Genomic DNA, 23,990 nt, shown 5'->3' on the forward strand with positions numbered 1-23,990 from the left:
CTTGAGAGCCAGAAGTCCCAGAAATGCCTTCATCACCAGCTGCAAACAGGGTACATAAGACAATCCTCTGGAGCTTCCGTGTGGCTGGAAACAGCACAGGTCTCAGACTTCTTCAACCCAGGCGCCTATCCTTTCCTTTCCTTTCCTTGCCTCTCTTTTCCTATTGAGCTTGGACTCCTTCCATGTAGACTGAAGGTGTAAATGGGTGAATAAACCCTATTTCTTAAAGCTACAACAGTCTCTGTCGTGTCTTCCATTCTCCAAAGGGAATCAGATCCTCTTTGGGTGCCTGGGGTCCCATGGGCTCTTTCCACCGCTGGGCAAAGAGGGGGGCAGGCACCCGACTTTTGCAACAATACATTGGACTGGAGCACAAGGTTGTTTTCACTCTTCCCCCTTGCAAAACATCCGCGAAAGAGATTTTCTTTTGGGAAGGAGACATGTTTTCCCTAACAGGGAGACTAAAAGGAAGGGAGGCAAATAATTAACAGCAGCAGAGTGACGGTGCTTGTCTGGTGTCAATAAGCAGGGAGTTCCAAAGAGTAGTGCTGCCAAGCCTGAAAGATCGATCCCTTGGAAGTGCAAAGCAAACATTATGGCATTTGTACACGAGCCACTTCTTACTTTTTGGTTCCATCTTTGTTTTGTTATTTCTTCTCCTCACCCTTCATCATACTGTGGGATGAAGTGGAAAGTTTTTGAGAAGCTTGAACTTGTATTTAGTCTCAAGGGGCAGAAGATCTCCAGGTGTCATGTTTCAAAAGGAGAGAGAGAGAGAGAGAAGTTCAACAAGTGGGGCAGGATCCCAGCTTCAGCACCACCCATATCCACCCCAGAGTGGCTTGCTCTCCCCCTGAACCTCTCAAAATAAGCTGGGCTAGAGATCCTGGAGGCACATTTACCCACAGAGACCTTCCCTGGTGTCCACAGGGTCCCATCTGCCCTCCCCTCCATTTTAGCAAAGCAATTTTACTTAATTTAACACATTATGTTTTATTTTCACTAATGCTTGTATTGCTTGGTACACCTTATGATTAATGCATACAAAACATTCATACACTGATGTGCACACATTTTCCCAGTACATGCATGTTTGTACATATTAATCGACTGCTAAACAGCAAAGCAAAATTCAGACAAGTGTGGATTTCATCTGTCATGGATGGTTTAGCTAATATTCCTTCATTGAAGGGGGTTGGACTAGATGGACCCTTGGAAGTCATTTGAAATCCACAATTCTATGATTCAAACTAAATGTTAAAATCAACAGGGGGTTACTAAACATATACACAGAAAAGGTAATGCCTCAAGTCGTCATAGTGTAAAATAAAAGAACTGCAACTTGTATTGAATTTCTGTGTGGGCACCTGGTGCACATTTCCTGTTTTAGCTCACAGCTTTCTTAGCCTGGATGACTGTGGACAAGCTTGTCAGTTACTTCACACAATTTCCCTCTTAGAGGGAGCTTTGGGGCTGCAGCTTTTCTTATGCCTGAGAATAAAAGCAGGAGCCACGTGATCCTTCTCTCCTTTGGCCCATGGATCTTCTCTTCCCTGGGTAAGTCCCTGGGTAGAAAAAGCTGAATGCATAGGGCAGGCTTCCCCAAACTGGGCCCTCCAGATAGATAGATAATACTTTATTCGGCTATAAGCCCACAAGGTAAAACAAATCAATAAATAAAAATCAATAGATAAAATCAATAGCATTTTACAATCTAAAATATCAACTAAAATATTTCAACGCATAATCTCTAAATGTACCGTGTTATGGCCTTGAAGATAAAGATGGTGCATAGAGTTTACTGAATTTTTAATAGTCATGCAGCATTCCATGAAGTCTTTTATATGACAGAACTGAGATCAGGAATCTAGCAACCTGTAAAGTTCTATAAGAGTCAATGTCCTGGAGTAGATAAGCTAGATGTAATTCAGGTGGTTTAGCAGCAATTTCCAGAATGATTGAACTCAGGATCCTTGATCGGGGAACATTGTATAAGGGGCAATTAAACAAGATATGATAAAGGGATTCTATCGATTTGTTGTCACATGCGCACAAAACAGAGATTTTACCGTTAGAAAATCTATTGCTCAGCACATTTGAGGGGAACACATTAAATCTGGCTCTAACAAATGCGAATCTATGCGACGCAGCCGATAAAGTAGACAGATATCGAGGTATCTGGGACATAGATGTAATGCCCTGATATATCGGGGAACATGTACCTCCACCTGTGGTAAGATTTTGTTGTAAATCTACCTCCTCCAGTCTTTGTTTGATGACCTTTTTAGCTGTAATTAGATCTAAATTAAGTATATCGGAAGGAGAGATTCCATAAGACAACAGTTTGGAATGGATTTTTGTTGCCCATGGGCTGGTGAATTCATCTCTCCAAAGGCACTGAATAGGGCCCTCCAGATGTTTTGGGACTACAACTCCCACCATCCCTAGCTAACAGGACCTCACTGGTCAGGGATGATCACTGGTCAGGTGACAATCTATAGGTTTGCTTGGTCATAAAGGGGAAAGAAACTGACAACGCTGAGCTCATCTAAAGAATAGGCCCCCTCCCTGAAAGCTCCCCGCCCCATCTCAGGGTCAATGTGTTTGGGCACCTGCTGTGGGCTCACATTCCACTGACAAGAGCCCCCACCCCACCAGACCTTCTCCTTTCCACCACAGCTTTCTCATTCTGGCCCAAACAGTAATGGTGGGTGTCATGGGCCCAGGGGGTTTGGGGGCGCTGGCCAGATGAGGCTGGTGACATGGAGGAGACACCCCAGAGGGCCTGGCTAGACTGGGAGCTCAATGAGCCAGCCAGAGGGAGGATCCTAGAAAGGTCTGGAGAAGGATATGGGAGCCAGCTGTATGCCATCTTCCCCTCCCCTCTGAACAGTATTTAAGCCAGTTATTCTCAGTTAACTCTTGCGTTGCTTTGTATTTTTATTTTTTTTCGTTTATTACGGCCATAGGCCCATATTCAATACATCATACAGCAACACAGGTATAACAAGATAAAATTAATCAATTAAATTACGTTTAAATCAAGTACATCTCAGACCTTAAGTTTCTAAATTCCATTAAAATAAGAACAATATAGCACTTAAAATATCAAATTATCAGTATAAATCAATATTTTTTAGGCAAAATCAATAATCATAGAGTAATCCATTTTTCCTTTTATAGGCTAATACTGTTATCAGAAATCTGGCAACAGAAAGGGACCTACTCGGATCTGAATCTTGCAATAAATGAATTAGCTGTGTTTCCAAGGAGTCACCTGAGATTTCCAATAATAAAGGGGACAAAAATCTGATCCGAGAAACTGAATGTAGTGAACAACAGAATAGTATATGTTGTAAAGATTCTATAGATCTATTATCGCATACACACACCGCTGAGATCTGACCATTGGAAAATCTATTATTCAAGACATTGGAAGGAAAGACATTAAATCTTGCCTTAATAAAGGCATATCTGTGGGCCGCTACAGACAAAGAGGTCAAATAAGATGGTATCTGCTGTGAGGGCACTATGCCAAGATTTAATGGTGAGCAAGTGCCACTACCCGAAATGATGTTTTGTTGTAGGTCAATCTCCTCAAGTTTTTGAGTGAGGTTTTTTTTTGCTGTGGCTATGTCCAATTCCAATAATTCTGATGGAGACAATCCATAGGTCACTACTTTAGAATGGGTCTCTTTTGCCCCTAGGACGGGAAAATTATCTCTCCAGAGGCATTGGATCAAATACAGATTCGGGAGCCTATGCCTTGAGGACAGCCAGTAACAAAGGCTGCGCCTCCAAAGAGTATTTTCTAAAGATGTAGTTTTTAATTCTAAGCGAATAGCTGCGTTACTAACGCACTGAGGAAGTTTTAGCAGTCATCTTAGAAATTGATTTTGAATTACCTCCAAGGGCATCAAGTTTACTGCGGTCCCCCATAAAGGAACAGCATATGCCAATGTTGCAATTACTTTAGCTTTGAATACTTTCAGGGCAGATGGAACATGAAGAGCCCCGTCCGGAAAAAAAAAAGCGCAAAAGCGCAAAGGATAGGGCCTTGGCCTTGTTTAAAATATGTGCAATATGGGACTTCCAACCCAGATTATATTGAAAAAAGACTCCCAGGTATTGAAATTTATAGACCTGTTCAATAGGTTTTCCGTCTAATTGCCACTTATAGGATTTCCGACTTTTTGAGAAGATTAATACTTTTGATTTAGATTGATTTATAGTGAGGGAATTTGTTTTACAATATGAAACAAAGAATTTTAATGCTCTCCTGAGGCCAATTCTTGAGAAGGATAAAATCACAGCATCATCAGCATAGAGCAATAGTGGGCAACGATAGTTTGCAAGACGGGGGGCATGGGTGATTTCCTGAGATTCAGCCAGTGGTATCCTCATGTCACTAATGAATAAATTGAAAAGAAAAGGAGCTAGGATACATCCTTGCCGGACTCCTCTGTTGATGGGCACAGAGTTTGTGAGATCGCCGGCTGGGGTTATTCTCACCCTAGCAGCCGACCCTTCATGCAGCTGGATTATTAACCATAAAAGTATTCTATCAATTCCCCATCGGGTCAACTTTTCCCAGAGCAACCTTCTGGGGATGCTGTCAAATGCAGCCTTAAGGTCGATAAAAGCTGCACAAAGTTGGCCCCGGTTTGAAGAGGAGTATTTCCGGGCTAGATGGTGCAAGACTAAAACATGGTCCGTAGTTGACTGGTTCGGTCTGAATCCTGCTTACTCGGGGCCTATCAGTTCCTTTTCTTCAGTCCATTGGATAAGTCTATTCAGCAGAAAGCATGCGTATATCTTTCCAACTATTGACAGTAAACTAATATTCCTATAATTCTCTGGATCGTCTGGGGAGCCTTTTTTATATATTGGAATTATAATAGCGTCCTTCCATATTTTTGGCGCCCTTCCAGTTGTATTAACAGCATCGAAAGTAACAGCCAGGATTTTTTCCCACCAGTCGGAATGTAGTTTTATGGCTTCCACCGGGACCAAATCTGGCCCAGGGGCTTTGCCGATTTTAAGTTTAGAGATTAAATTCAAGATTTCATCGGGGTCTGTAGGAGGCCAGATGGGGAGATGGTCAAATACATCATCAAGAGCGTTGGTATTGGAATCTGGTGACGCAAAATTTCCTTAAAAAGGATTCCCAGACCGGGGCAGGAATTACTGTTAAGGGATATCTCCTTGATCTTCTATTAACCAGTTGCCAAAATTGCCGTGAGTTACATGAACTAGAGGCGACTATTAGCGCCTGCCAGCGATTATGTTGCCACTCTTGCTTAGCCATTCTCTGGGCTTGCTTATTTGCTGTTTTTGCTTGCTGGTAATTCCTAGGTAATACTAAGGCACCAGATGATTTATATTCATTGTAAATGGCACAGAGATGTCGTCTAGCTTGTTTGCATTTTAAATTAAACCAGGGGGCACCGGTCTTAAAATGGGCCCGATTTACTTGGATGGCTGGTACTGCAAAAAAGGACAGAAGATCTTCTGTAAGCAAAGAGAATGAATTAATAATTTGTTCATGCCCATACAGATCTAAATCTAAAACAACATGAGTTTGAATTTTCTCTTGTTGGAAGAATTCCATATATTTTTGGGCTTGAGTTACTGACCATTTTATTCCTCTCACTTGTTCTGCAGTATTTATTCCCATATTTATGGGGTGTCTAGGCTTGATAGACTGCCAGTCTAGGGAAAGCTTGGCACTCAAGGGGAGATGGTCGCTCATTTGGACGTTTTCTATTTTAAAATAAGAAAAAATTGGGAATAAATCTCTCAAAACAATAAAATAGTCGAGAACACTATTTGTAAGTGTGCTCAAATGAGTAAACTCACCCGGAATATCCGGGGGACAATTTCCGTTTAAAATTATCAAATTCAAACGTAAAATCAGCTGATAAAGAAGGGTTCCCGCTTCGTTAACCCTATTATCTTTCGATTTTCTCTGTATATGGGGGGAGAGATCCGAGTTCTGGTGATCAGGTATGACCCACCATTTGGCCTTGCCTAGCGCTTCCCAGTTTGCAGCTGTACGAGCATTAAAATCACCTCCCATGACTGCTGAGATATTTGGGAACTTAGTATAACAAAAAGCTAGGTGTTCTTCAAGTGTTTCCCATTTGGACTGGAGGTCCACTACCTGCCCCCCAGGGGGGAAATAGACATTTGTTACCAGTAATTCAAATTTCCCTCCTGAAATCAGTCCTGTAATTGCGTAAGGAGAGGAAGATTTAACAAGTGTAAGTTTTGCTTGCAATTTGAGGGAAATGGCTATTACCAAACCTCCCCTAGGGCGTCCACCTTTAAGAGAGGGGCTAGCTGGAAGCCAAATGGTATCGTATCCATTTATGTCAATTGCCTCCTCTTCCCAAGTTTCTTGTAGGAGAATTACTTGAAATAAATTAACAAATTTTAAGAAGTCTGGATTAGATTTCTTCCCCCTCCATCCCGCAATATTCCAGCATAAAAATGACATCGAGGAGTGGTTGGGTTGGTCGTTAGGTAGTCAGATCATGTGGGAATGGGATTCTAACTTTGGGGGAGCTTCAGCTTCAAAAAAATCAGTAATTTTCCTTTGAGAAGGTGGCAATCGTGCTATACATCCCAACTGTTTGAATTTATTGGGGTGGTTTGGCTGTAAAGTCGTGCCACTCGTCTCGCTAAAGGCAGATGTTTGGCCTAAGATAGTCGACTTTTCAGAGCCAGATGGTAGAATTAGGGGGGTATTACTTAGAGAGAGCGAAATTAAGTCAGCAGGTATCGTGCCACTAGTTGAGTGATCATTAGTTGTTTGGATAATTTTGTTAATACGACCTGTCGGGTCTTCAACCAGATCATTCTTCGGGACTAAAAATAAAATGGAGTCGTCTCTCATTTGTTGGTCTGGTTCAGCTGGTTCTGTTACCGGTTCGATGGTATCTATGGATTTATTCAACTTGCACACATTAGAAGAAAGTGGGTTAATAAAATTACAAGTAAGTGGACCCATATGGGACACTTTACATGGAGAACCTAATTCAGATTCGTTAAGTTCCCTCATTTTGTCCCAAGCAGATGTTGTAGTCATATTTGCCTTAGAGAAGGGGTGCATAATAGATGGGTCTGGTGATGGAGTTTCCGCCTCCAGAGTATGGAAGAGTGGATTCATCTCCGCAACAACCAGTTGGCTGGTAGGGGTGGGTGCCTTCCCAACCCACAGGTCCAGTTCTTGGTGGTATAAGCGTGGGACAGAATCTGAACCACAGTCTCTATCAAGCATATTTTGTTTAGGTAATCTCAGCTGTTCCTCCGTCACTTTTGTCAGGCAGAAATAAAGGGAATCAATTTTACGGAGTATTTCTTTCTGGACTTCTTGCGGGAGAACACTATAAGAATGGAGTAAGTTATTATCAAAGCTATCGAGGTCGATTCCCTTATTCTCCGCATACCTGGGCCCAAGGAAGTCCAACCTCTGAGAGTCCTTGGTAACCAGAACAGTAGGATGTTTGGAGATGTCCTCCGCAGAGTTTATATCAATTAGAACATGTTGATCAATCTCATGTTGAGTTTTTGGCAAATTTACAATATGGGGGATAAGTGGAATTGGAGGTGCTTCATTCTTAAAGTACCTTGAGATTCTTATACCACTCGTCTCCAGGTGTTCTCTACGTTTGTACACTAGTTTTGCCAGTCTCCCCTCGTAGAATGAAACCACCGCTCTGGCAAGGAATCCGTTGAAGTATAGATATTCCACTTGGGCCAAATCAGTAGGGTTATTAAGTATACCCGGCATATAGATCTTTAAAAGGTTCAATAGATGGGCTTTACGCTCTTCTTGTGACAGGAGTCCTGGGGGTTTAGGATAATTTGATAAAACGAGTTTGTTTCGGTACAGCACCAGATTCCAGTTTTTATTTGTTAGATTTGTCTGATTTCTCTTCTTAGAAGGATTGGTTTCATCTACAGATAGAATGTAAGACCATGGATCTTGGATCAAAATGTCTTGCTTGGAGTTAGGTGTTGGGGTAAGTGTTAAGAGTTCCAAGCAATCCATCGCAGCGTCAGGGCAAGGGTTTATAGAGCGTTCTTGCTTAGAAGATTTCCTGGTTAGAAGTTTCTCAGTGTTCCCACTGTTCTCGGTTATTGGGATACTCTTGAGAAGATTAAAAAGCTTTTTAAAAACCATTTTTTTGTAACGCACTGCCTTAAAGTTTTTAACATTTCTGCTCTTTTTTACCCTTATGGGCCTCCTTTTCAAGGCAGTAGCCCTACAAGATCTCTTGGCATTCCTTGGTGGTCTGTTTTTGCAGGTGGTAGGAAGGAAGTTGTTATTACTTTCCAATTCTACAGTCACCCCGCTGGATTCCCTACAGAGAGTTTTGCAAGTATCCATCATTATAGTGAGGATTTTTGTACAGGTGGCCAGATGGGATTTTATATTTTCGATATCCTCAGTTAGAAGCACAAGCCATTTGATAACTGATAAATCCTCATCCTCATTTGTCTCAAGTTGGAAGCAGGAGTCTCTTGATGTTTTAGGGTTTCCCGAAGACATCTCTGCAATTTGTTTTAACATTAGTTCTTCCACTTCTCAGACTCGGGATGGTTCAGGAGAAGCTTGGGACTGAAGTCTCTGTTTTGGGAGTAGTTCGGTGACTGTACCAATTGTGTTTGGATTTACTTTGGGCTTTATTGGCCCTTTGTTGTGGCATTCTTCTACACAATCCTCTCTCTGCACAGCCGACCCTTCAGTGCAGGAGGGAGAAGTTTCAGTTTCCTGCTGAATCTCACTCGGCTTGACTTTACCCCTATTCTTAAAGGGCCGAGTGCTTTTTGTTTGAGCTCCCTTTAGGGTAGCTCTTTTAGAGAGAGGTCTTAGATCACTCCAATAAAAGCCTGGTGTTCTACAGCCAATCCTGGTCGTCACCATTATTTATCTTGTGAAGGTCAAGTTGGTAAAAATCTCACCTCGGTTCATTAGCTCCGTTGGATGTTGCAGGAGGGTTCTCTGTGGGACTACTTCCAAGGTAGGCAGGTAATTGAGACCAATTTGCTGAGCTCCTTTGCCGTGGTGGTGGAGGCCGCGGTGGCGTCAGCCTTTCTGGCTGTGTCACCCTCCTAGCCCAGTGGGAAGGCATCCGAGATAACAAGGAGGTAAAACCATGAGATGATAAAATAGGGCAATAAAACAATAAAGTAGAATAATAAAAGAACCATAAAATTGTAAAGTGGTGAGAGCAGCTGCTTCACCCTGCCTCACAGATCGGTGGCCATCTTGGATCTCTCCAAAGAGTAGTGCTGCCAACCCTGAAAGATCGATCCCTTGGAAGTGCAAAGCAAACATTATGGCATTTGTACACGAGCCAGTTCTTACTTTTTGGTTCCATCTTTGTTTTGTTATTTCTTCTCCTCAGCCTTCATCATACTGTGGGATGAGGTGGAAAGTTTTTGAGAAGCTTGAACTTGTATTTAGTCTCAAGGGGCAGAAGATCTCCAGGTGTCATGTTTCAAAAGGAGAGAGAGAGAGAGAGAGAAGTTCAACAAGTGGGGCAGGATCCCAGCTTCAGCACCACCCATATCCACCCCAGAGTGGCTTGCTCTCCCCCTGAACCTCTCAAAATAAGCTGGGCTAGAGATCCTGGAGGCACATTTACCCACAGAGACCTTCCCTGGTGTCCACAGGGTCCCATCTGCCCTCCCCTCCATTTTAGCAAAGCAATTTTACTTAATTTAACACATTATGTTTTATTTTCACTAATGCTTGTATTGCTTGGTACACCTTATGATTAATGCATACAAAACATTCATGCACTGATGTGCCCACGTTTTCCCAGTACATGCATGTTTGTACATATTAATCGACTGCTAAACAGCAAAGCAAAATTCAGACAAGTGTGGATTTCATCTGTCATGGATGGTTTAGCTAATATTCCTTCATTGAAGGGGGTTGGACTAGATGGACCCTTGGAAGTCATTTGAAATCCACAATTCTATGATTCAAACTAAATGTTAAAATCAACAGGGGGTTACTAAACATATACACAGAAAAGGTAATGCCTCAAGTCGTCCTAGTGTAAAATAAAAGAACTGCAACTTGTATTGAATTTCTGTGTGGGCACCTGGTGCGCATTTCCTGTTTTAGCTCACAGCTTTCTTAGCCTGGATGACTGTGGACAAGCTTGTCAGTTACTTCACACAATTTCCCTCTTAGAGGGAGCTTTGGGGCTGCAGCTTTTCTTATGCCTGAGAATAAAAGCAGGAGCCAGGTGATCCTTCTCTCCTTTGGCCCATGGATCTTCTCTTCCCTGGGTTAGTCCCTGGGTAGAAAAAGCTGAATGCATAGGGCAGGCTTCCCCAAACTGGGCCCTCCAGATGTTTTGGGACTACAACTCCCACCATCCCTAGCTAACAGGACCACTGGTCAGGAATGATGGGAGTTGTAGTCCCAAAACATCTGGAAGGCCCAGTTTGGGGAAGCCTGGCATATGGTGACAATCTATAGGTTTGCTTGGTCATAAAGGGGAAAGAAACTGACAACACTGAGCTCATCTAAAGAATAGGCCCCCTCCCTGAAAGCTCCCCGCCCCATCTCAGGGTCAATGTGTTTTGGCACCTGCTGTGGGCTCACATTCCACTGACAAGAGCCCCCACCCCACCAGACCTTCTCCTTTCCACCACAGCTTTCTCATTCTGGCCCAAACAATAATGGTGGGTGTCATGGGCCCAGGGGGTTTGGGGGCACTGGCCAGATGAGGCTGGTGACATGGAGGAGACACCCCAGAGGGCCTGGCTAGACTGGGAGCTCAATGAGCCAGCCAGAGGGAGGATCATAGAAAGGTCTGGAGAAGGATATGGGAGCCAGCTGTATGCCATCTTCCCCTCCCCTCTGAACAGTATTGAAGCCAGTTATTCTCAGTTAACTCTTGTGTTGCTTTGTATTTATGTACTTAAGCCTGGATTTTTTGTGGGAGGGGGGATATTTACTTTCAATTTCCATATTCTGTACATTTGTACTTCCAATGCTCTGCCTTTTGACGTTTTGAATGTTTGCTGTGAGGCAGCTTGGGCAGAGCCCATTGTGGAAGGGACGCATACAGATAAACTCAATCAATCCCAGTCAAGAGGGAAGTATCTGAGGCAGCTGATCTTGTTTACTAGCATCCAGTTCCTGGTGAGGGTGGGGCAATGCAACAGTGATCTTTGTTATTTGATCTCATTTCATAAAACAATCTGCGCATCAGACGAAGGCGGAAGATAGAGAGCCCAACTGTAGGTTGGTCCAGAGCCAATGATAGGTTGAGCCAGTGCTTTTTTTCCTGCGGGGGATGCAAGGGTACGCATACCCCTAAACATTTTGTGAATCTTTGTACTTTTGTCCATTTACTGTATTTATTTTTCCTGATTTGAACTATAAAATGGTGATTATTTTGAGTCAAAATGAGAGTACCCCTAAACAAATATTTTTTAAAAAAGCACTGGGTAGAGCCAACTAATTCTAGTTCTCTCACTGCCTGCCCTACTGAGAACTACAAGAGGAACACAGATACTAAGGAGGAAGGGTCAAGTGGGAGTAGAAAGTAAAAAAGGAAAACAGGTGGGGAATGGTTAAGGACAGGCGGACGCTGTCCTAAGGGAGGGAACAGTCTCCACTGCTGTGATGTGTTGCTGCACATTGCAACCTTTTCTCTTCTTTGCAAGGGTTTAGCTTCAGGACTCTGAAAGGTTGGTGGTCTCCAGATGTGAGTGAGAATCAAACACCTTTTCTTAACAGAAACCTTTAACAGGCAGGTGTATAACACAGAGAGAAACACCCTGAGCTTGCACCTCTTTCTCCTCCTCCACCGATCCTTGCTTGGAATTACCTTTGAACTTCTACAATTTCCTTCTCCGATGCTTCCTGGTGTATTAGGGGAGGAACAAAGAGCACAGACAGCCTTGCTGGTATAAAGAGGAGGAAGATCCAATCTGCTCGGAAGAGAGAAGATGGATGGGATGATGATTGTGTTCGAAAGTTCACAACTCTTGCGAAAAACTCTGTACTCAGGCTACGCTTATAAAGTGGATGAACCGGCTTATTTTAGAGCAACTATCCTGTGCAGACAAATGAAGCTGTCCTTCTCAGGGTGGTGAAACAGATGCCTCAATGCCCATAAGCAGGACCTGAGCTCAACAGGCACAAGTCTCCCCATTGGTGAGTCCAAGAAAGGGGCATTCTGGTGCCCCACTTCCGCTCATGGCTCTTTGCACCTCTGGAGAGATACGATGGTGGATTTTTCTCACAGAAGACCTCTTCTTCAGACTATTGCTCTACTCTTCCCTGGGTAAGGACTTCACTGCTTTCTCTCTCACTCACTCAGAAACCACAAGTAACCCACCTATATGCATTGTTATGAATAGATAAATTTTTGGCAATATTGGTTACTAGCACTCAGGGTCTCCTCTTCCCATCTGGACTCCTCCCAGAACACCCAGGCTGGCTTCAAAGGAAGCTCCAAAGGAAGACTTTTGAGAGTTTAATTCTCTGTGTGATATTTGTTACTGAGCTGAAATTGGGGTGGGACAATTTGTGTGTATGATGAAGGTGATCATCTCCCCTGAAGGTGTGGAGTGGAACAGAATAAATGACATGCTGGCAGCAAGTCACCCTCATTTCTAGGGCAGAAATGTTTTCCTGTGGGATATTTTCCTATGATGTGTCAGTTATTCACCAGTACAAAATAAATATCAGTTTAGAGCCAACAGTGAATTAGAGGAGCCAACCAATGAGCAGGAAAAGGCAACTGGGCATCTTGGTGGAACAGAGTCAGTTTCCCCAAAATTTAACCAATGGGCAGATGATCCACAAAACAGATGTTCCCCAAAATTTGACCAATGGGCAGCTTTGAAAAGATTTAAGTGTTTAATTGATTGCTTTAGATACAGATGACGTTCAGACCTGAGCCATGAGCCAACAGTGTGACGCGGCAGCTAAAAAAGCCAATGCAATTCTGGGCCTCATCCATAGGAGTATAGCATCTAGATCAAGGGAAGTAATAGTGCCACTGTATTCAGTTCTGGTCAGACCTCACCTGGAGTACTGTGTCCAGTTCTGGGCACCACAGTTCAAGAAGGACACTGACAAACTGGAACATGTCCAGAGGAGGGCAACCAAAATGGTCAAAGGCCTGGAAACGATGCCTTATGAGGAACGGCTAAGGGAGCTGGGCATGTTTAGCCTGGAGAAGAGGAGCTTAAGGGGTGATATGATAGCCATATTCAAATATATAAAAGGATGTCACATAGAGGAGGGAGAAAGGTTGTTTTCTGCTGCTCCAGAGAAGCGGAAAGAAGATTCCACCTAAACATTAGGAAGAACTTCCTGACAGTAAGAGCAGTTCGACAGTGGAATTTGCTGCCAAGGAGTGTGGTGGAGTCTCCTTCTTTGGAGGTCTTTAAGCAGAGGCTTGACAACCATATGTCAGGAGTGCTCTGATGGTGTTTCCTGCTTGGCAGGGGGTTGGACTCGATGGCCCTTGTGGTCTCTTCCAACTCTATGATTCTATGATTCTATGACCTCACACTATTTTATTTCTAAACTTTATACTTTTTTTAAAAAAAAAATATTCTGGGCCAATCTTCTGTCTGAGTTTTTCTGGATCCCAGTTCCTGGACACCAGGACTTGGAATGTAACTTTGGGCTTGTAAAAACTTCCTTCTCTTATACTAAAGGGCCACGTTGCTAAGACAGCTAAGAGAATGCAGTAAATGTTTAACTAGAGAGAGTTGGGCAGTTCCAAGTGGGTCAATGTACAATTCAGCAACAGTTAAGATTAATCTTGGACATTGTAAACTTTCTTGGATTTTGGTTCCAAATACCTGAGAGACTACTTTCTTCCCCATAGTCCATCTCAGCTGTTAAAACTAGGGACACTCTTGGTAGTTTCACCTCCCTCAAACAGTTGGGGGAGTGCCAGCCCAGGAGAGGACCTTCTTTGTGACAGGCTGCTAAACTGTAGAAGTCCCTCCCTACAGAGTTGCACCCGGCACCTTTAGTGTAGAGTTTCCATTATATTCTGAAGAGTCACCTCTTCTCCCTACCATTCACACCTACAATATCATTTTTGGACCCTCCCTCTCACGTTTTAATGCTGCATTTTAAATTGTTGTCACCTCCTCTGGGACCTCATGATGGAAGATGGAGAAGGAGCTAAAAACGATAATGATACTAATTTCCCCCTTTGTTTGTATCTCCTCCCCCACCACCCTCCCCTCACTAGAAACTTTAAGCCATGCAGTGGGGAATCCAACACATCAAGTGAAGGGAATCCTGGGAGGATCAGTCTTGTTTTTTGCCAATGGATCTGAAGGAATAAGAGTGGAAAAAATGGAATGGGACTTTCTACCCCAAAGGGGTGGCCTGGGCTTTTGGCTGGGGGAATTCAGTCATGGGAAACTGGAGCAACAAAGTCCCACCGACCGGTTTGGACAACGGCTAGACATGGTGGACGAGACAACACTGAAGGTCAAAGACCTGGAGTTGGATGACAGTGGGATCTACAATGCTCGCATCTGGCTTACTAAGGCACAGTTTCAAGAACAGAGTTTCAGCCTCACTGTTTATGGTTAGTGATTGCTTTCAATGTTTGGCTCATGGAATAGGATCAGCACCATTTCTCTACACAGGTACTGGGAGGGGTGGGGTGCAAACCTCATGCTGATTACATTTGTTTTCCACAGACCAATGGTTTCAATCTAACCTTCTATGACAAGCAACCATTTCACTGTTCTGAACAAGGTTTCTGATTGGTGTCATTTTTCATATGCAGTTATTGAGAGTAGTGGGACACAAATTTTATGTTGCTTTCATTTGTGTTCCACAGAGCCAGTGCCAACACCACAGATAGACCACCAAGTGGAATCCAAGACTCCAGGTGGATGTAATGTGACCTTGCAATGCCACACACCTGGAAGGGAAGATCTCAGTATCTCCTGGGAAACAGGGGGTCCACACAGGGCCTTAGGAAAGAGTGTGAATCAGTACCAGGTTTCCGACAATGGCCGGGAGCTCCGTGTCTTCTACAGGAGCAGTTCTTTGGACTCCAAATTCACCTGTCTGGTTACAAATCCTGTTGACCAAAAGGGAGCCTCCTTTGACTTGCTCAACATCTGCCAGAGTGATGAAGGTGAGCAATATAACCTTTCCTTCATTATCCAGAGGAGGTCTTTGTGGTGGCGAAAAGGCAGGCTAGCCCTTAACATGAGGGGTTTGGGGAGATGTGTTTGTATTAATAAATGCTGCTTTTTGAGTGCTTGTGAGCAGAAATGGAGCATACACAGAGTTCCTTGAAGACTGATCTGATCCTGTGAATTGCTGCTGCTGCCCCCATCTTCACCTTTTCCTGCCTTAAGAAATGGATTCAGAGCAGGAAAGTGTGTCCGACAGGCATTCACAGCCCAAATCATTGCAATACAAAGGGGAAAGATTAGAAACACTTGCTTATCTCTTGTTATTTATTCTACTGCTCTCAGCCAGGTGTGAGCATGAGGCTCTGAGTCTTGGGATCATGGGATTAAGCCACATCTTGGGCCAAAGATTCCTGCAACGCAGAGGAATGGACTAGATGACTCTAGTTGTCCCTTCCAACTCTACAATTCTATGATTCTGTGAGACGCATTCTGGCAATTGTTATTAGAGTATGCTTTGAGAAACTCTTATTGTTCATTGTGTGGGATATAAAGCTGTCAGTCAAGGCCAACATTCCAAGAGTCCTAACTGCCTCTGGGTGGCAGGCAGTTTTGTCACTTGGTTGGTCAGTTGCTGCTAGGAGTGTTAACTGGTAACTGCTTGGATGCAGTCTTCTCATGGCTCACTCCAATCTAGTATATAGTTTATCTGTTATGTAACCTAAGCCTGCCTTCAGGAACAACTCTGTATACCTGAATGAATCTGAAAGTAAAGTAGTCTATGTTAATATGATTCAGATTCATGTGTGTTTTCTTTAAGAGGGATGGAAAGGGATTATCAACCAGGAAGGTATAATTATTGATAGGACTCAAACAAGTTAGCAACCTGCATAAACTCAGACAAGGGATCCTTTATACTCTGCTAAATAATATAAACATTCCCACACATTGTAGGTGGACAGTTTGGACCCTCGAGTTGGAGTCCATGGCTTATCCCTTCCCTCATATTTCTTATGGTGATGGTGATGCTGATGGTGAAGGTGAAGGTGAATTGGATGCACTGGAAGATCAGATTAGAAAGGAATAGAAGAGGTAGGACCATCTCTATTAACTTTTTCCAATCTCTCCAAAATGGGGACTTCCTGCCAAATATACCTCTACCTTTCTTTTGCTTATCCTGAGAGGCAGAGACTGGTCAGTGACATGGACTCAATAATGTGTCTCATTTCGCACTCCACAGATATTCACTCTGATGCGAGAGAAAGAGAAGAGTATCCAGAGCTCAGGTGCCACAGAATATTGTGGGTGATGATGAGGTGCGATGATTGGTGTGCAAAGTAATGATGGGGTGATTGTTTTTATCTACCAATGAAATCATCTGATACATTTGGGAGGCATTTATAACATTTGGGAGGCCTCTTCTTTCCCTGATTGCCCACCAGCTGCGCCCCGCCAACTATATGGCGGGCATTCAGCTTCCTTCCCAAGCCTCTGCAGGAGGAGAGCGATCCTCACAGAGCTCCCAAGCCTCTGCATCTGCTAAAGACGGCCCTGATCCCAGTTGTTGTCCTCCTGCTTCCTGGCAAAAGGCGGTGTGCAGACTTCCCAGGCTGCCTTCCTGGGTGCCCCAACACTGGAGTGCATGTCCACCAGCACGTTTTCCTGCTTGATCGCTGGCACCACGCCAGGGATCGGGGCAGTGGGGGAGGCAGAGGATATTTTCCACTGCCCCCTCCCTTGTTTTGGAGTTGCCAGGGGGGGTGCCGGAGGGATCTTTGCACCACGGCACCTGATATGCTTAAGACGGCCCTGAGGCAGCATGCCAGAGAGAGAGAGGCTTATCTCCCTCTCACTGTGTGTAAGACTCCCATTTCTACTCCTCTCAGCTTCTCCTCCCTCCTCTTCAGATCCTCGCTGTCTTTCAGAATGGGAATGTCCCTGACATTTTCATCGAGACCAATAATTGTTATTTGGATTGAAAAAACAAAAACAGGCCAGTGACCCAAAAAGACTTAACCAATTGATTATGGCACAAGGGGAGGCAGGCAGCTTGTGCCAAGAGCCTGTTCCCATCAGTGGAACATCCATGCCCGGTTAAAGTGAACAGAATTGAACCCACCGCTCTCCTAATAGTGAATGAAGAATTCAGGCCTCTGGCTGCAGGGCTCTGCTGCCCACATCCTTCCCCCAGTGAACCCAACAGGATTGCGCTCTTCCCTCACCAGCTGTTCTGGACTCTTCCCAAAATACTAATTTTATCATTGATAATAACTGAGTGCTGGAGTGTGGAAATGACATACTTTTGTCAATTCAAAATGGGCAATTACACCCGCTCCCTTATGGACTTAGTTATGGCAAGTTCTCCAGGAGCCTGTGGAATGAAAAAGGTACCCATAAAGGCTGGAACAGAGGTGCAGGGAAGATGCTTTTAGGCAAATTGGTATCCCTTCTTGGAGAACTCTGGACTTGGACAGGACTTAAATTTTCTCCAGGGTTCAGGTTGGCCCAAGTGCCCAGAAATTCTTTTTAGGAGTTGCATCCCCAGAGTTCTCTCCAATGCAGATTGAACACTGAATCCCACAGACCAACCCTGCAGGTTGACTCAGAGAAGGAGGAATTCTCAAGCTGTTCCACGCTATCCAGAAAATGCTTTCCTTCTCTCACTTCTTGTACAGTCTCAGAAACAGAGCCCTCAGAGATTGAAGATTGCATGAGAGGTCAGGCACATCTCCAGGAGCCCCTGCTGAGGAATTCACTGAGGGTCCCTCAGGAGAAAGACCCATTGCTGATCTCTCAATGCTGCCAGTTGAGCCGGAGCTACAGCCTACACAGCAGCCTTCAACACTGGCCCCAAAGGTCTTGTGACCAGGACAAAGAGCAACATACCAAAACTTATCCGGTGACTATAGCTGGGGTCTACTTGAATGCAAGGAGTCCCAGAAATGCCTTCATCACCAGTCGCAAACAGAGTATATAAGACAATCCTCTTGAGCTTTACTGTTGCTGGAAACAGCACAGGTCTCTGGCTTCTTCAACCCAGGCGCCTTGCCTTGCCTTGCCTTCCCTCTCTTTTCCTATTGAGCTTGGACTCCTTCCATGTAGACTGAAGGTGTAAATGGGTGAATAAACCCTATTTCTTAAAGTGACAGCAGTCTCTGCTGTGTCTTCCATTCTCCAAAGGAACACAGACCCCCTTTGGGTGCCTGGGATCCCATGTACTCTTGCCTCAACTGGGTACTGGACTTTTGCAACAATACATTGGACTGGAGCACAAGGTTGTTTTCACTCATTTTGGGTGACGTGAGGATATTTATAGCAAGAGTAATAAAAAGAAATAGTTATTTAGGGGAATTGCATTTAATTCTAAATTATATTCCGGAAACGTGGAAGAATTCAAGGGGTTAAAAAAAATTGATGTACCGTGCTATATTAGAAGCAAAATAACTTGTTTTGATGAATCGGAAGAACCGCAAAAAGATTCCATTGAGCACATGGATTGATAATGTGGACAGATTAGCTATATACAAACGAATTAAGCAATAAGTCAGATAGCAGTGGGAAGTGGAGGGAGGAGAGGGAGGTGGGAAAATAATGTTAAAAATGTGTAGCCATAGGTATATCTTTGTATTCAAATCTGATTGTCAGATTGTGTTATTATTGTTATTATATTTTTTGTTGCATGTGTCTTTTGCGGTTGTTGTTTGTATGGAAAAAACGTTTAAATAATCTTTTCCAGAAAAGGTTGTTTTCACTCTACTCCCTGGCAAAACAAAGAGATTTTCTTTTGGGAAGGAGACATATTTTCCCTACCAGGGAGACTAAAAAGGAGCGAGGCAAATTGTCTGGTGTCAATAAGCAGGGAGTTCCAAAGAGTAGTGCTGCCAACACTGAAAGATTGATCCCTTGGAAGTGCAAAGCAAACATTGTGACATTTATACATGAGCCAGTTCTTCTTGCTCTTTGGTTCCATCTTTGTTTTGTTCTTTCTTTGCTTCTTCTCCTTACCCATTATCTGACTGTAGGATGTGGTTGTGGTCTCCGATGAGGGAGGAGGGGGAGAGTTTGTGAGAAGCTTGAATGTGTATTTTGTCTTAAAGCAGAGACGTTCTCCAGGTGTCATGTTTCAAAAGGAGAGAGGGAGAGAAGTTCAACAAGTGGGGCAGGATCCCAGCTTCAGCACCCCCATATCCACCCCAGAGTGGCTTGCTCTCCCCTGAACGTCTCAAAATAAGCTGGGCTAGAGACCCTGGAGGCACATTTGCCCACAGAGACCTTCTCTGGTGTCCACAGGGTCCCATGTCCCCTCCCCTCCATTTTAGCAAAGCAATTTTACTTAATTTAACACATTTTGTTTTATTTTCACTAATGTTTGTATTGCTTTGTGCACTTTATGATTGATGCATACAAAACATCCATGCACTGATGTGCACACGTTTTCCCAGTACATGCATGTTTGTACATATCAATAGAATGCTGAACAGCAAAGCAAAATTCAGACCAGTGTGGATTTCATCTGTCATGGATGGTTTAGCTAAGATTCCTGCATTGAAGGGGGTTGGACTAGATGACCACTGGGAGCCCTTCCAACTCTACCATTCTATGAGTCAAACAATATGCTAAAAGAATCAGGGGTTACTGAACACAGATACAGAAATAGTAATGCCTCATGTCGTCATAGTGTAAAAGAGAAGACCTGCAACCGAAATTTCCGAATTTCTGTGTGGGCACCTGGTGTGCATTTCTCATTTTTAGCTCACAGTTTTCTCAGCCTGCATGACTGTGGACAAACTTACCAATTAGTTTGCACTATTTCCCTCTTAGAGGGAGCTTTGGGGCTGTGCACTACAGCTTTTCTTATCCCTGGGAATAAAAGCAGGAGCCTGTTGCTGTACCAGTGAGGACAAATCAACTCTCCACCAGCAGCAGCCACGTCTAAGGCTCCCTGTATTCCTGGTCAGAAATATTCATGAATTTTCCCACAGGCATCCGGCTGGCCATTGTGAGAAGAACAGGGTGCCAGGCTAGAGGAGCCGTTGACAGGATCTTCTTATGTTCTGATTTTCCTGATCTGCCTCTGGAGTTAATTGGGGTTCGGGGGCATATGAATATTCCTTTGGGGGGGGGTTCAGTGACATATGAATTTTGCTTCTTTGAACTTTCTTCAAGGAGATAAAAATCTGGGCAATTGCAATGCTTTTCCATGTTGCTAAATTTGTTACAGTCTGCAAAAGCTGCCCAGTGTTTTTCATTGCTTGGTCTGTGCCCAGATCTATCAGAAGACTTTTCTTATTAGCCAATCTTTACAAACAGCAATTCTCCTCCTCCCCCACATTCCACACCCAGAAACACACTTCTGTAGAGAAGCAAACATGAGCTTTTTGTGCAGTCGTTTCCTGTTCAGAATGTTGCTGTACTTTCTTCTGGGTAAGTCCCGCACTGCTTTGTCCTGAAGAGCAATAAGACCTGTGCCAGCAGCTGGTTTCTTCAGGAGGCTGTGGAAGAGACTGAGCATCTTTGTCCTCCCCAACATTTGCCTCTTTCAGCTGCCAGACTCCTCTCTCAGGAGAAGGATATGGGAAGGCAGTTGTAAGCCATCTTCCCCTCCTCTCTGAACTGTATTTAAACCAGCCTGCTTGGAGTGTAGCAAGACCAGTGCCAGAAACTTCATTGTCAGATTGGAAGAAATTTAAAGACTATTTACAGAAATACTGCAAAATTAATGAATGTTAGAATGATGTTGGATTGAAGTTGTGGTTTCTAGCTGTAATGGTACAAAAGAATATGAAAAAATGGATTTTTAATAGGCAAAAATTTAATGCTATAATATTTTAAGATTAATGATCAGGATAAAATAAGGAGGGAAAGGAATTGCTGAACTAATAAATTGAACTGGAATACAAAAAAGGGAAGTATGAGGAGGTCCGGGAAACAAGCAAATGAAAGATAAGTGATGGAAAGATTGAATTGCTTTTAAGTCTCTTTTATTTTTTATTTTTTATTTTTCATTTTCTAATATTGTGAAAACCTTAATAAACATTTATATATATAAAAAAAGAAACTTCATTGTCAGTTAACTCTTGTGTTGCTTTGTATCCATGTACTTAAGCCTCCATTTTTTTGTGGGCTGGGGGTTGGGGATTTTATTCTGTGTTTGCCAAATTGTTTATTTCTGTCATTTTTAAAAAAATTTACTGTCATATTCTGTATTTTGTACTTTTGTATTTCCAGTGCTCTGTGTTTTTTAAAATGATTTGAATGTTTGCTGTGAGCCACTTTGGGCACAGCTCATTGAGGAACAGATGCATATAAATAAACTCAATCAATACCAATCAAGAGGACAGTAACTGAAACAGCTGATCTTGGTTACCAGCACCCAGTTCCTGGAGAGGGTGGAGAGGGTGGTGCAGTGACAGAAATCTTTGTTACTGAGCTCAGTTTGTAGGACAATCCGCCTGACTGAAAGGTACAAGAGTAAAAGGTACTAAGGAGGAGGCAGTGCCAGGGCTCTTTGAAAGTGAAAAAGACGACAGGTGGGGACTGCCTAAGGTATGGTTACCAGACGTCCCCATTTCCCAGAAACAGCCCCCTGATTTACAAATCTTTCCCCGGACAAAATCTGTCCCCGGAATGTCCCTGGATTTCATTTAATGTCCCTGGATTTATATTTTAATTGTTGTAGATTTATTCGTAGGGAATGAATGTTGCGTGATTGATTCAATGGCACAAGACAAAGCATATGGGGACTTCTGGCAAGGCAAAATGGCGGGCGCCACAGCAGCGAGGAGCTCCTGAAGCCAGCCAGAGCCAACTGTGCTACCAGGCTGGCTCTGGGCTGCTGAGACTGCCACCACCACCTCCGAGGGGGAATCAGGGATCCCCGGTGCATCAACTGGGAGAACAACTGACATGCACACACCCCCTACAACCCAAATTGAGCCAGAAAGAGTGCCCGGCCACCTAGCCAACTACCCAGCGGTGCTCTGGGGCCAGGAAAAACCCAGAGCTGATGCAGGGAGAAGGAGGAGAGTAGAAGAAGGAAGAGAGAGGAAGAGGAAGGAGGAAAAAAAAGAGGGGAGCCCTGACCTTGCGGCACCGCTACTGCTGCCGCCACTAGGGAGGAGAGGTAGGAGAGCACTGGGAGGGCAAGGACACGTGGCTGAGCCCAGGTCTGACCTGAGCCTACTCCATGGCGGCTAGCGCTCCAAGAAAGCAGGCCAGGGCCCAGAGGAACGCCGCACGACAGAGGAGACCACAGAAGAGAAGGTATTACTTAAAAAAAAAAAAAACAAACTTTTTTTAATCACTTTTTTTCTCTTTTCAAGAAAAAAAAGTGTCCCTAGATTCTTACAAAAAAACAACTGGTAAGTTTAGGCTAAGGACAGGCTAAACCTGGCAAAGGCAGTGCCCCACTCATTCTCAGGGAACAGTCTCCAATGCTGCTGCTGCTGTTGTTCCACATTTGCAACAGTTTCTCTTCTTTGCAAGGGTTTTGCAGCACTCTGAAAGATTGGTGGTCTCCAGATGTGGGTGAGAATCAAACACCTGTTCTAAACAGAAACCTTTAACAGGCACACAGGCAGGTGTTTAACAACAAAGAAGCACGGTGAGCGCTCACCCTCTTTCTCCTCCTCCACTGATCCTTCCTGGTTTATAAGGGGAGGAACAAAGAGCAGGGAAAGGAGGAGTCAGAAAAAAGAAGGGGAAACACAGTTTTGCTTGGATGAGACGGGGAGGGAGAGCGAGCACAGACAGCCTTGCTGGTTTGAAGAGGAGGATATGATCTGCTGGGAAATGAGAAGACGGACGGATACGACCGTTGTGTTTGAAAGTTCATGACTCTTGCTGATAAGACTCCGTAGTAGGGCAATGCTTATAAGATGGATGAACAGGCTTATTTTAGAGCACCTATCCTGTGCAGAAAAATGAAGTTGTTCTCCTCATGGTGGTGAAACAGATGCCACAATGGGACGTGCACAGGCAGGACCAGAGCTCAACAGCAGTAAGTCTCCCCATCTGTGAGTCCCAGAAACAGTCTGGTGCCTCACTGTCGCTCATGGCTCTCTGCACCTCTGGAGAGATACGATGGTGGACTTTTCTCGCAGAAGACATCTTCTTCAGACTATTGCTGTTCTCTTTCTTGGGTAAGGACTTCACTGCTTTCTCTCTCAAAAACAAAAGAAAAACAAAAATAAAGAAACCCCACCTAAATGCATGGAGGGGCACTGTGAGTTTGATTTGTCATGAAGGGGAAAATTATTGGCAATATTGGTTACTAGCACTCAGGGTCTCCTCTCCCCTGCTGGAACCTCCCCCTGGCTTCAAAGGAAGCTCCAACAGAACGCTTTTGAGAGTTTAATCGTGTATGTATTATTTGTTACTGAGCTGAACTTGGGGGGGGGGGGGGACAATCTGCGTGTATGATGAAGGTGTGCAGTGGAGCGAAATAAAAGCACAGGATATGATGACTGCAAGTCGACCTCGTCTCTAGGGCAGAAATGTTTTCCTGCAGGATTTTGTCAGTCATTAACTAATACAAAATAAATGTCAGTTAAGAGAAAGCAGTGAATTAGAGGAGCCAACCAATGAGCAGGAAAAGGCGACTGGGGATCTTGGTGGAACAGAGTCAGTTGCTTCTCTGAACTCTGTATAAACTTATCTCGGTTTCACAAAAAATTGTGCATAATCATTTTTTCCTGAAACACACATGCAGATGGTTTTTAGATTGCTTCTTCGAATAATTTTTCACTGGGTTAGAGCTTTCTGTGTTTAGTTTTCAACAGACATTTTGCACAGCTCTGATTCTGCCTTGAGACTTTCTTACAAAC

The 23,990-nt window shown here is 43.9% G+C and overlaps 1 protein-coding gene across 10 annotated transcripts in view; it reads left to right on the plus strand.

Moving 5' to 3' along the window:
* The window catches only part of LOC308465776 (hemicentin-1-like), a gene marked incomplete at its 5' end in the record, with an annotated part of 80,119 nt that overhangs the window by 49,999 nt on the left and 6,130 nt on the right, over nt 1-23,990 (plus strand). For 6 of the 10 annotated variants that reach the window (XM_080985995.1, XM_080985991.1, XM_080985993.1 and 3 more), the window contains 2 exons: nt 14,259-14,603; nt 14,862-15,164. In XM_080985995.1, the coding sequence (XP_080842121.1) occupies nt 14,259-14,603; nt 14,862-15,164 (648 nt within the window). Of the gene's footprint in view, nt 1-14,258; nt 14,604-14,861; nt 15,165-16,119; nt 16,258-16,405; nt 16,482-17,727; nt 18,999-23,990 lie in introns of those variants that run through there. The other 4 variants (XM_080985997.1, XM_080985998.1, XM_080985992.1 and 1 more) reach the window with 4 other exon arrangements.

The sequence above is a fragment of the Podarcis pityusensis genome, assembly GCF_964106645.2.
Source record: "Podarcis pityusensis genome assembly, chromosome: 16".
Taxonomy (NCBI): Eukaryota; Metazoa; Chordata; class Lepidosauria; order Squamata; family Lacertidae; genus Podarcis; species Podarcis pityusensis.